This window comes from Helobdella robusta (genome assembly GCF_000326865.2).
Source record: "Helobdella robusta unplaced genomic scaffold HELROscaffold_71, whole genome shotgun sequence".
Classification (NCBI taxonomy): domain Eukaryota; kingdom Metazoa; phylum Annelida; class Clitellata; order Rhynchobdellida; family Glossiphoniidae; genus Helobdella; species Helobdella robusta.
In genome coordinates this window covers 94,918-107,603 of record NW_008705401.1, presented here as the reverse complement: position 1 = coordinate 107,603, position 12,686 = coordinate 94,918, and the positions used below count along the sequence as shown (strand labels likewise).

Genomic DNA, 12,686 nt, shown 5'->3' with positions numbered 1-12,686 from the left:
AATATATATATATACATATATATATATATGTGTGTGTGTGTGTGTGTGTGTGTGTGTGTGTCAAATAAATCAAAAAAACAAAAAAATCAAATCATTTTTGTTTAATCAAACGAAACAAAAGGTATGAATGATTCGGAGACCAAAAAAAGAATATTAATTCTTGTGGGCTTGGCCTTTCTAATAAGAGAAATGTACGATCAGCTATTAACAAAATCAAATTTGGTTTGGTGGAATTTTGGTGGACAAATTCTCTCTCTGGACAAACTCTGTGGAGGTCACGTGCTGGCATGGTGGTGGCATCTGAAATACGAATTCAGTTATCGTTATTGAACTAACTGTGCCGTACGACGGTAACACGCTCAATACTCACGATGTAAAAATTGCGAACAGCTGATTCAAGATTTAAACAAGAGAGGATACAAAACCAGGTTCTACGCTGTTGAGGCTGGTGCAAGAGGAACAGTGAGAACGCCGATGTATGCACTGTTCAAGAGTTGGAACTGTCAGGTAGGATGGGTACAGCATGCCTGAAGAAATTTATCAGTAGCGCAGAGCAAGCTTCGATTTGGTTGTGGCTGAATAGAAATAAAAAGGAGTATCGCCTAAGTTAGCAAGCCATGGCTACAGTGGTACGACTTCTTATGGAATTGTAAAGCTGAATTTTGGTATAAATAGCAGATCAGAACTGCTGAAAAATCAACAGACATTTCTGTTGTGAATCTGACTTGTATTGTAAACCCTGCCTACCGGAAATTCTCACAATCCAAAGATTACAAATATTGCAATCAATTACAATTTGATCATTCCCGCCGTTATAACGATATGTATTGATATATACAAGCGCACACACACCATCACTCACACACACGGACTGACATAAACACACATATATAGTATACAAATACGCATACACAAACCCATGCAAACGTTAAAACAAATCCATTAACGAACATTTACGTACACACATGCATACACACACATGCATACACACACATACACACGCTAACATACTCATTCACGCACAAACAAACAGACAAACACACACAAACACACATACACAGAGTCAAGGTCAAATGTATTGCTCTACCTAAATTAATCATCGTCTTGCTGCTCTTGTAACACAATCCATTATATGTTTGCTAATCACCAACGTCATCATCATCTTCATCATCGTCATCGCGTGTGTTTGTATGAATGTATGTATGTATTTATGTGTATGCCTGTCTATGTGTTAATGTATGTATGTGTTCATAATCTGTTTTCTCTCTCTCTCTCTCAAATGAATACAGTTGTCCAAGAATTAGACTATCTAGCCAAACACGGCAAAGTCACGGGATCAAAAAATGGCAATAATCGGGTCAAAGAGCCGACCAATGGCATTAATCGTGTCAAGGAGCCGACCAATGACATCAATCGTGTCAAGGACAGAGCCAAGGATGCCATTCTATTTTTAGAGCAGGAGTTTGAAGGTCGAGACTGTCGATTCAAAGTTGTCACGAAGAAGGGCAGCGTCCTAAATTCCATTATTTTCAGATGCGAGGCTGATGATGAAGATGTCGAGGTCAGTTGGTTGGTTGGTTGGTTAGTTGGCTGGCTGGCTGGTTGGTTGGTTAGTTGGCTGGTTGGTTGGTTGGCTGGTTGGTTGGCTGGTTGGTTGGTTGGTGGGTATATAGGTTGATTGATTGATTGGTTGGTCGGTTAGTTGATTGATAGATCGATTGGTTGATTGTATGATTAATTGATTGATTAATTAATTAATTGGTTGATTAATGAATGAATAAATGAATGAATCAATGAATGAATCAATGAAACAACGAGCAGTTCAACAACGACGACCACATATTGTCATGCTGCCTGAGGTACTGTAACGACAAGGCCTCATCCTACATGCCCAAGAATCCAGGTAATTATAATTATTATTTCATTTCAATTAATTATAATATTATAATCATTTTTTTTAGTTATAATTAATCATCATCAATATGCTTCGCCTTTCTACCTATTCATCTATACCTTTAATTTATTCATTATTTACATTTATTCACAATTTATTGTGTAATCACCTGTTAATCACATACCATAACCGGTACATGTAATTTATTAATTTATTTATGACCTAATTCATGACTATTCATGACCTTGACCTGATCTTTGACCTACTTACATAATTTTTCACCCCCAAAGGCGACCCGATAAGGTTGTACAGGGAGGTGGTACTACTGACCAATGACAGGAATCTTAGAGTGAAAGCTCACGTTCACAATGTGCCAGTTAAAAATCTCAAATCCTTTCTACACTGGGCTAGAGTTTCACTTATGTGATTGAGTGTAGGATTGATCGGCTGGTTGGTTGGATAGTTGGTTGATTGGTTGGTTGATTGATTAGTTGATTGTTTGGTTGGTTGGTAGGTTGACTGAATAGGTGATGATTGGTTGAATGGTTGGTTGGATAGTTGGTTAGTTGGTAAGTAGGTTTATTTTTTGGTTTGTTAGTTGGTTGGTTGGTTGATTGATTGGTTAATTAATTGGTTGGCTGGTTGGTTCATGGCCATTATCTTCTCACCCATGAAACTTAAATAATTATCACACTAGTCCCAAATTATTGTTGATTAATTAGAGGGTTGAATGAATGAATGAATTAATGAATGAATAAATGAATGAACGATTGGTGGTTGACTGGTTGATTGATTGGCTGGTTGATTTATTAAGGATTGATCGATCGATTATATTTTTCATCAGTAGAAATCGTTTCAATAGTAAATCGAAATTCAATCTTAAAGGAAATAAATTATTTGCATCATTTTTCTCCGTAACAGTGTTGAACTGCTAAAGATTATAAAATGAACACACACACACACACGCACACACACATATATATATATATATATATATATATATATATATATATATATATTTATATATTTATATATATATAGTATAGATAATACTATGCCCTTTACAAAATATTTGATCTGGATTTTGTTATAGTAACATTACTGCTTTCATGATTTTCAGTAATCTTATAATTGTTACTTTTATTGTTATTGTAAATTATTATAATTATTATTATTATATTATTATTATTATTATTATTATTATTCATATCGGTAATTCGTAAGATGCCTTTCAAACTTATGACTAGAATGTGTTTGAGTTTGCGAACGCGTACACACACACACACCACCACACACACACACCCAAACAAACAAACACACACACAAACAAATAGAAATTTTGAACAAATTGTGAAATATGCAATGGCACGCTATCTGCCTCCTCAGGATGCTTTTATTCATTCATTTTTTTTTCCATATATTAATCAGTTCTTTCGTTCGTTCGATCCTTCATTCATCCATTCTTGAGTTTTGATTAATCCGTCGTTCATTTTTTGTTTCAATCTTTCCATCATTTCTTCAAGTCTTTAGTTTATTTAATGCAATTTTTAGTTTATTAAGTCATTATCCGATTTATTTTTCTCGCTTATTCGTTCGTTCATTCAATCGCTCATTCATTCATTCATTCATTCATTCATTCATTCATTCATTCATTCATTCATTCATTCATTCATTCATTCATTCATTCATTCATTCATTCCTTCATTCATTCCTTCATTCATTCATTCACTCGGGCATGCTGGCATTCTTTTTTTGTTTTGTATTTCCTTTGAAGACGATCTCTATCTGTATCAGAAGAAATTTAAATGAAACTTATTTTCGTGATTTTGAATTTTTAAGAATAATAATAAAAGAATAATAATTATTGTTATTATTATTGTTGTTTTTGTTGTTGTTAGTGTTATTTTATATAGCAGACATTTCTTGTTTAATTTTTTTGCTTATATAGCTTAAGAATGGTGGAGTTATTATTATTCTTATTATCATTTTAATTAATTTAATTATATATGTTAATGGAATGGCTTCACATTTAATTAGTACTATTATTAAATTATTATTTTTATTATTATTATTGTTGTTGTTGTGGTTGTTAGTTATATTTTGGAGCAGACAATAAAAAGTATTAGAGTTAGTTCGGAGAGGAAGATTTTTTTTCTAAAATTTCAATAAAAATTTGTAAAAAAAAAACTATCATCAGCTTCACGGTCAACAGTAAAGTCATCGTCGTCGTTATCATCATTGGCACGCAAAACCATTACATTTTAAATAAATTCAATGGAGGGAAAAATTCAATTTATACACAAAATTTCATTCTCGAGATCAACTATATGTTTGTGTATGTGTATGTGTCTGTGTGTGTGTATGTGTGTGTATGTATGTTTATATGTGTCTGTGTGTACGTATGTGTGTGTGTGTGTGTGTGTGTGTGTATGTATTTCTGTCTGTGTGTATGCGTGTGATTTTGTGTGTATATACACCTGTCATGCCCTTAGATTTATGTAATAATGATTAAATCGAATAGAATTCAGTATCGTGATGTTTGAATACAGTTAGTTAGTCAAATATTATTAATAATTTTATTTATAATAATAATAATATAATAAAATAATTGATGTTATGATATATTAATTGTGCAACAAATTATAATAATTAAGCTCGAAAACCCGATGGTAGCTCATTTGCATATCCTTCCAGGATTAAAATTTAAAAAGTGGAAAAGCTGCAAGACAATATACCATAATCATTAATTATGGTTTTCAATATTATTATTATTTACTATTATAGTCACAATTATAATTAGTATAATTAAACTTGAAAATTCGAAAGCAGTGTGTTTGATTCTTCGGTGGTGCTGGCTTCACTCGACTTCTTCATCCTCGGCTTTCTTAGTGATATCAACGGTATGTTCGGCTTCCTCAAGAGTTTCATGAATGTTTGCCTGTGAAAATTTATGTGGAAAAAGAGATAAGGAGAGAGAAAGAAAAAGAGAGTGTGATGGCGTAAGAGAGAGAGAGAGAGAGAGAGAGAGAGAGAGAGAGAGAGAGAGAGAGAAAGAATAATACCGTAAGAAAGAGAGTGAGAGAAAAGTAGAAGAAAGAGAAAATACATCAGCGATGTGTTTGGATTTTTCAACAATTTGCCTGTGTAAAAAAGGAAGAGAGAGAGAGAGAAAGAGAGAAAGAGAGAGAGAGAAAGAGAGAGAAAAAGAGAGAGGCGGTGTGCTATTTCCGTTTTAAGTCAGTGGGGTATTTCTTGATTAGTTAATGGGCAGTTTAATAAAGTAATGTGAAAAGACTTGCAGCGTGTGAGGTCTTGTAGGTACACTCTTCACAATGAATGTCTGTGTATCTCTCACTTGAATAAATTTTTCAGGTCTATTTCCATCTTATTTGTGTTTTTACCCTTGCATTATTTTACCGTTTCATCTTTCAAATACTTCCTCTCTCTTTCTCTCTCTCTCTCTTTGTCTTGTTTGCCATAATCCTTCTCTCTCTCTTTCTCTCTTTCTCTCTCTCTCTCGCTCTTTGTCTTGTTTGCCATAATTCTTTTCTCTTTCTTTCTCTCTACTTCTCTCCTTCTCTCGTTCTCATTCGTTTTCTTTCCCGCCGTGTTTTTCTTCTTCCTTTAATGTTTTCCGAGTTGGTTAGGATTTATATAGGAAGAATAACAGCAAGGAAGGTCTGCTAAGTACTTGCCTATGTAAGTGTATTGTATTTGTTTGTATATTTGTTTACATGTGGTTGTATATTTGCTTGTATGTGTTTGTATATTTGCTTGTATGTGTTTGTATGTTTGTTTGTATGTGTGTTTGTGATTATATGTTTGTGATACTGTGGATAAATATGTGGGACAGTGTTTTTGTTTGTATATGTATGTATGTATGTATGTAAGCTTGTATGTATGTGCGTATGAATATGTGAATGTTTGTTTGTATGTGTGTTTATGTATGAGTTTATATGTGTTTGTGTGTGGGTGTGTATGTACGTACGTATGTTTTTATGTATGCACATATATATGTGTATGTATGTTTGTATAAATGTAATTGTTTATATGTTTGTATGTATGTATGTATGTATGTATGTATGTATGTATGTATGTATGTATGTACGTAAGTGTGTGTGTGTGTGTGTACGTGTGTTGATAAATGTGCGCGTGTCAAAGTGCTTTTATGCAAATGTCACACGCCGTCCCGTCAAAAAATGTGTCAATTCAGAATGGAGGGGAGACAAAGAAGAAAAAGTGGAAAAATAACTTTTCCATGTAAACAAACAACAATTTTTTTCTTTGCGCTTGCTAGAAAAAAAAATAGCAATGATAACAGCGGAAACGAAACAAAAATGAAGCACCAGTCGCAAACGTTTACGAAAAACATAAACAGGTATAAAAAAAACAACAACAAACAAACAAAAGTAAATATCCAAAACACGTACAAACAAACAAGTAAACAGTCAAACAAACATACACATACAAACGTACAAAACTTAAATTATTTTTAAAGAGCGGCAAACAACATAAGAATAATTGAAGGGCTATAAGAATGGCATAAGTAAAGATAATAAAACATACATACAACCAAACACACAAACAACCAAACACACAAACAAACACATAAACGAACAACCAAACACACACACGCGCACACACTCAAACAAACACACAAACGAACAAACACACACACACACACTCAAACAAACACACAAACGAACAAACAAAATAAACACACAAACAAACAAACAAACGAACAAACAAAAAAACACACAAACAAACACACACACACACAAACAAACAAACATATAAAAACCTAAAACTATAAAGGGTAACGAAGAACATGAGGACAACAAGGAGTGTGATGAGAATGACGAAGACGATGATGGCCTTGCGACTGTCTGGATGGTAGTTGTACTGTGCCCAGGAGATCACGTATCCACCGCCACTCCTGCTACGAGTTACTGGATGAATGGACGGATAGATGGATGGATGAGTGAGTGAGTGAATGAATGAATGAGTGAATGAATGAATGAATGAATGAATGAATGAATGAATGAATGAATGAAGAACAATTGGCAAAAGGAAGAACGCATACATGAATATCTGACAATCAAAAACATGGGGTTCACATGTGATCGCCAGCGGGCAACAAAAAATACATACACACACACACACACATGCATACACACACGCACGCACACACTCATACATACATACATGTATGCATAAATATACATATATACACACATACATACACATACACGTACATACATACGCAAAACATAAAATGTGTTTACATTTTCAGAGAGAAACCTAACAAAACAAAAGACAAGACAATTACAACAACAATATTGATAACGATCATAATGAAAGCGAAGAGAAGAAGAAGAAGAAGAAGAAGAAGAAGAAGAAGAAGAAGAAAAAGAAGGAAAAAAAGAGGAGGAGGAGGAAAAGAAGAAAAAAAAAGAGAAGAAGAAGGAGAATAAAAGAAGAAAAAAAATGAGCTGAAACGAATAGCAAACAGAACGCCAAAAATGATGAATTGTCAAGAACAGTGAGACAAGGTGGAATTAAACGGATGGAGGAATGAATGAATGAATGAGTGAATGATTGAATAAGTGAAGAATGAACGAACGAACAAACGAACAAACGAACGAACGAATGAATGAATGAAAAAAAAGTGAGTGAATGAATGAGTGGGTAAATGAATAACTAAAAAAATGACGAAATGAATGAATGACAGAATGATTGAACAAATAGTGGACAATTTTAAGGAAAAAAAACTGTAAAATAGCAGATGGATTTAGACGAAGCGATCGTATTAATTAAAACGAATGAAAATGATAAAAATCCAAACACAAAACAAAACATAACAACACAAAAAAAACATTTTTTTCTTTTTCTCCAAGAGAAGCTGCAACAGCCACTGATGCCGACTCCAATTTCAGCGCTGCCACCAACACCGATGAATAATTAAAAGAGAGAAAATGGCCGCTAGATAAATCAAATTTGTTTTTTTTTGTCTTTGTTTCTTCATTCTTTTATTTTGCTCTCTCTCTCTTTCTCTCTCTATTTTTCTATTTCCTATCTTCTTTCTTTTTTTGTATGATAGTAACAAAATCAAAATGCAACATCAACCAAGTATTCAAAAATTCAGTGAACAAACGAACGAACAGACAAACAACTAAGGAAGGACGATCGAACGAACAAACGAACAAATGGATGTGTGAGTGAATGAATGAATGAGTGAGTGAGAGAATGAGAAGTAAAACAAAAAATTTTAAAAATAACTCAACGACAAAAAGGCGAAAAAAAGAAGAAAATAGCAACTAGAAGGCAAATGCTTCCATATACAATACTATTGAATTGACAAAAGCAAACATGCAAACATACAAACAGAAAAACAAACAAAAACACAAAAAGGCAAACAAAAACACAAACAGGCAAACAAACAAACCAACAGAACAACAATAATGTGAACAAACAAGCAAGCAAGTAATCGAATAGAATAAACACGAATTAACAAACAAAAAAAATGATTAGACATTCTAAAAATTGAACAGATATAGAAAAAAACGATCAAGTAAACAACCAAACAAACAAACATACAAACAAACATACAAATATACATAAAATAATACAATTGAATAAACATACAAATATTAATCATTCATTCACAGTATGAATGAAAGATCGTCTAAATCAATAACTCTTTGGCTCTCACAACGTGGGTCCCGCTTGTATGTATGTACCTAATATGTATGTATGTATGCATGTATGTATGTATGTATGTATGTATGTATGTATGTATGTATGTATGTATGTATGTATGTATGTATGTATGTATGTATGTATGTATGTATGTATGTATGTATGTATGTATGTATGTATGTATGTATGTATGTATGTATGTATGTATGTATGTATGTATGTATGTATGTATGTATGTATGTATGTATGTATGTATGTATGTATGTATGTATGTATGTATGTATGTATGTATGTATGTATGTATGTATGTATGTATGTATGTATGTATGTACGTATGTATGTTTGTATGTATATTTTTACACATACACACACATACATACACACATATACATACACACACATACACATATACGTGTGCATGCGTACAAATAATATTTATTTATGTATTCATTTTTTCTTATGCTTCTTTATCGCATTCATCTATCTACAAGGACCATAACGATATGATCTATATTGCTTTTTATGACAAACATATTCACACACAGACTTACACGTACACACACACGTACACACACACGTACACACACACGTACACACACAAACACACATACACAAACATACACACACACACAAAGCACTTAAGCACAGGATGTCCTGATTCGAATCACGTCTATCATTGCATGAATGAATTTGTTGGTTACGGAAGACAGCATGGAGGGAAGGATGACGATGAGAATTCTTCATTCTTTTATTACTACATGTATTTACTTGTCTAGTTTGTCTATTTTTTCAATCTGTACATTTGTATTAAAAAACTTAGTATTTTTTGTAATGAATTATGACGTCAAGATGATCGTTTTGTTTGTTTATTTACCTAAAATATCTTTAAATTAAAAATAATGGCATTAAATTATTGAATCTCTGAGAATGTTGATTGATCACATCTTAACCATTCATCTCTGTTACATGAGTGTAACACTGGCAGAATTCAACGTTTCAGATGCCTACATCGGCTGTTTCAAATTCATCAGCTCCAATAATTCGCAACCTCATGTCGTTAGTAGCATTATAGAATGTTCCAGAACTTGCACTGACCTGGGAAGCACTCACATGATCGCCTTAAGGAAAGGAAGAGATTGCTTCTGCGTCGACAGAGTGGATGCCGTTGTAGCTTCATCCCAGTGTCACGTCCGCTGCCCAGATGGCAGGGCGTGCGGTGCGATGGATACTTATTCAGTATACAAACATCGGCGAATGCTGTTACACGATGTTGCTTACTTTTTCACAGATGGTTACAAACGTGATTCTCCACGGTTTACTTCTGTATCTATAGAAACGTGTGCATATTATTGTTTACAATTTGGCTTTTCTCGTTTTTGTATACATTCTAACGGTTTCTGCGTATGCAATGAATGTATAAAGGAAAATCTATTTCCATTAAAGCCGGATGTATTTGAATGCAATGTGAGGTGTCCGCACGATGAGAACGAGATTTGCGGCTGTCACCAAAAAAGTGGCCGAGACGATAGTGCGGTCTACCTGACTCTTTTCAAATATGAGTTCCAAAAGGGCACCTCTCTTTTTGCTCGCTGCCGAGATAGGGGTTGGATTAATTTGGTTTTTGACATTCCAGAGACATGCACGTACGGATGCAAGGAGGGATGGAAAGACGGTAAAAGGCCATGCATGGAAAGAGATTGCACTTTCAATAACGGAGACTGTGGAGCATTGAAATGCATTGAATCAGTGGTCAATGGTTACTCGTACATTGAATGTGTCTGCCCGTATGGCCAGGCTAGAAATAAAATGGATGGGTGTGAAGTTTTTAGGCTAAACTTAGCCTTTAAAAGAAAATCCTACCTTAGCTCAACACTCAACCATTCACATTATGGACTTTTAGATGCAATTCATTTAACTGACGGCATATACGATGGCTTCAAAGGCGCTCAGATCAATGATAACATCGCCGCTTGGATTGCAGTTGAACTCGAGATGTTATTTTGCGTTGGTTATGTTAAAGTTTATAAAAGATACTGCGCGAGTCAAAAGGAGTGTGACGAAATGAATGGTTTTGTCGTCTCACTGAATGTCACGTTCGACACAAACTCTAGAACCGACATAAGACGTCATGTGAAGCTTTGTGGCCGTGCAACTAATGAAAGTACGCTATTGGGAATAACGATTACAGTAACATGTGAAAGCTTTTTTCCTTCGAAGTTCGTCATAATCCAGCAGGCAGACGACCTGTTTTGGTTAGGAAGCACAGCTGTGGCCGAGTTAGAAGTCTATGAGGCTGGTTGCGACGTTGATAACGGAAAATGTGGAAAGATGAGGTGCTCAGAAATCCGAGAGGGAAATGCAACCGCCATCAGCTGCAGTGAATGGAACGATACCGAGTTGGTGTTGGCATCGACCCCGTTCTATGGCTGCTACCAAGAAGCAGACTTAATGGGTATATTAATGTGGACAAACGATTACGAACAATGCAATAAAGAATGCAAAATCTTGGATAAGTTGTCTGTGATGAAGTCAGGTTTCAACTGCTGGTGCGCTGATGAGGCAATTGTGATGGGCAGGCTACCTGTCGAAGTTTGCAAGACAGGCCATTACCAATCCGCTCTCGTTTTCTCTGATTGCATAATTAACGATAATTTTTGTGATAGTACCGAAACCTCTACTTCTACAACTACTACTACCACAACAACTATCACAACATCCACTACAACTACAACCACAGCAACCACAAAAACAGCAATTGCTATAGCTAAACTATCCAGAATTACTGCCATTCAAACGATCGCGACTGCAGAAACGACCACCAACGTAGTGACAACGCCACCACCACCAAGACCACCGCCACCACCAAGAACCACACCACCAACAACTACAGAAGTTGAAAATAAGGCGACAGATAGCGTCATCGTTAGCTTCAAAACATGGGCTGAAGAAAATTTGTTGTATATATTAGTCAGCCTTGTAGATTTAGCATTAATAATCGCCACCATAGGAGCTATAGTGATCATTAAGAAGCGAAAGAGGAAAAATAAAAATGCGGCGACGCAAGAAGTGAGAGAAACCCAAAGAGAGAGTATCAGAGATGATGATGATGATAAAGAGAGAGATAATAAAAGAAAAAATGGGATAGAATATGACTCAGCTTCCAAACTAGAAAATGGGATAGAATATGACTCAGCTTCTAAACTAGATCACGATGATTAGAAGTGTCGTCCTAAACGTGTAAAAGTGGTACGATGTTTAAAATGGATTTAAGTTTTTGGAATACTTATGTTTGCTTGTTTTGTTTGTTTGTTAGTTGGTTTTTTCGTTTGTTTGTTTCTTGGTTATTTAGTTCATTTGTTTGTTGGTTGGTTGGTCGATTGGTTTGTTGGTTTGTTTGCTTGCTTGTTGTATGTTTCGATAACTTTCTATTGTTCAATTTATTAAAAATTTTGAAAACTTGTTCCTTAACGATTAAATTAAGAATTTTTTTTCGGTTAAAAAAAATAAGAAAATTTAATTATTTTGTGTATATAAACACACACACTTAGAGACATAGACATAGACATACATACAAAAATAGAAATACACAATCCCAGACAAATGTTGCAACAAATCCACTAGCGAACAATTAGACGCTAGCACACACACATACACATATGCACTCACATACATACACACGCATACACACATATGCACACGCAAACACACTTATTTACACACAAACAAACACAAACAAACACAAACAAACACACATACACAGAGTCAAGGCCGAATGATTTTCCTACATTAATCATTGTCTTGCTCCCGTAACACAATATATTTTAGTAAGTTTGCTTATCACCAGCGTCATCATCGTCGTCGTCGTCATTATCACACACGATATTATCATCATCATTACCATCATCAACATCATCATCGTCGTCATCACCATCAGCGTTATCATCATTATCATTCTCTTCATCATCATCATCATCAAAACCTTTATTGCTCCAGCTATCTCCTGGGACTTTCCCATTACCTTTTTCATCATCGTCATCATCATTTTTAATCCGGCCGCTATCATTATCAGCAGCAGCAGTATCATTATCATCAT

General features: G+C 34.6%; 2 protein-coding genes across 2 annotated transcripts; both read left to right on the top strand.

Moving 5' to 3' along the window:
* Nucleotides 1-1,279: 1,279 nt before the first annotated feature.
* HELRODRAFT_181420 (hypothetical protein) lies at nucleotides 1,280-7,390 on the top strand (the record flags this gene model as incomplete). Its single annotated transcript, XM_009031229.1, has 7 exons — nucleotides 1,280-1,489; nucleotides 1,822-1,903; nucleotides 2,185-2,306; nucleotides 4,721-4,722; nucleotides 6,192-6,303; nucleotides 6,710-6,787; nucleotides 7,256-7,390. The coding sequence occupies 7 exons, from the start codon at nucleotides 1,280-1,282 to the stop codon at nucleotides 7,388-7,390; spliced, it is 741 nt and encodes a 246-aa protein (XP_009029477.1).
* A 2,130-nt stretch (nucleotides 7,391-9,520) lies between these two features.
* Nucleotides 9,521-11,812, top strand: HELRODRAFT_181419 (hypothetical protein; the record flags this gene model as incomplete). Its single annotated transcript, XM_009031228.1, has 1 exon — nucleotides 9,521-11,812. One exon carries the CDS (start codon nucleotides 9,521-9,523, stop codon nucleotides 11,810-11,812), a length of 2,292 nt encoding a protein of 763 aa, XP_009029476.1.
* Nucleotides 11,813-12,686: the final 874 nt, after the last annotated feature.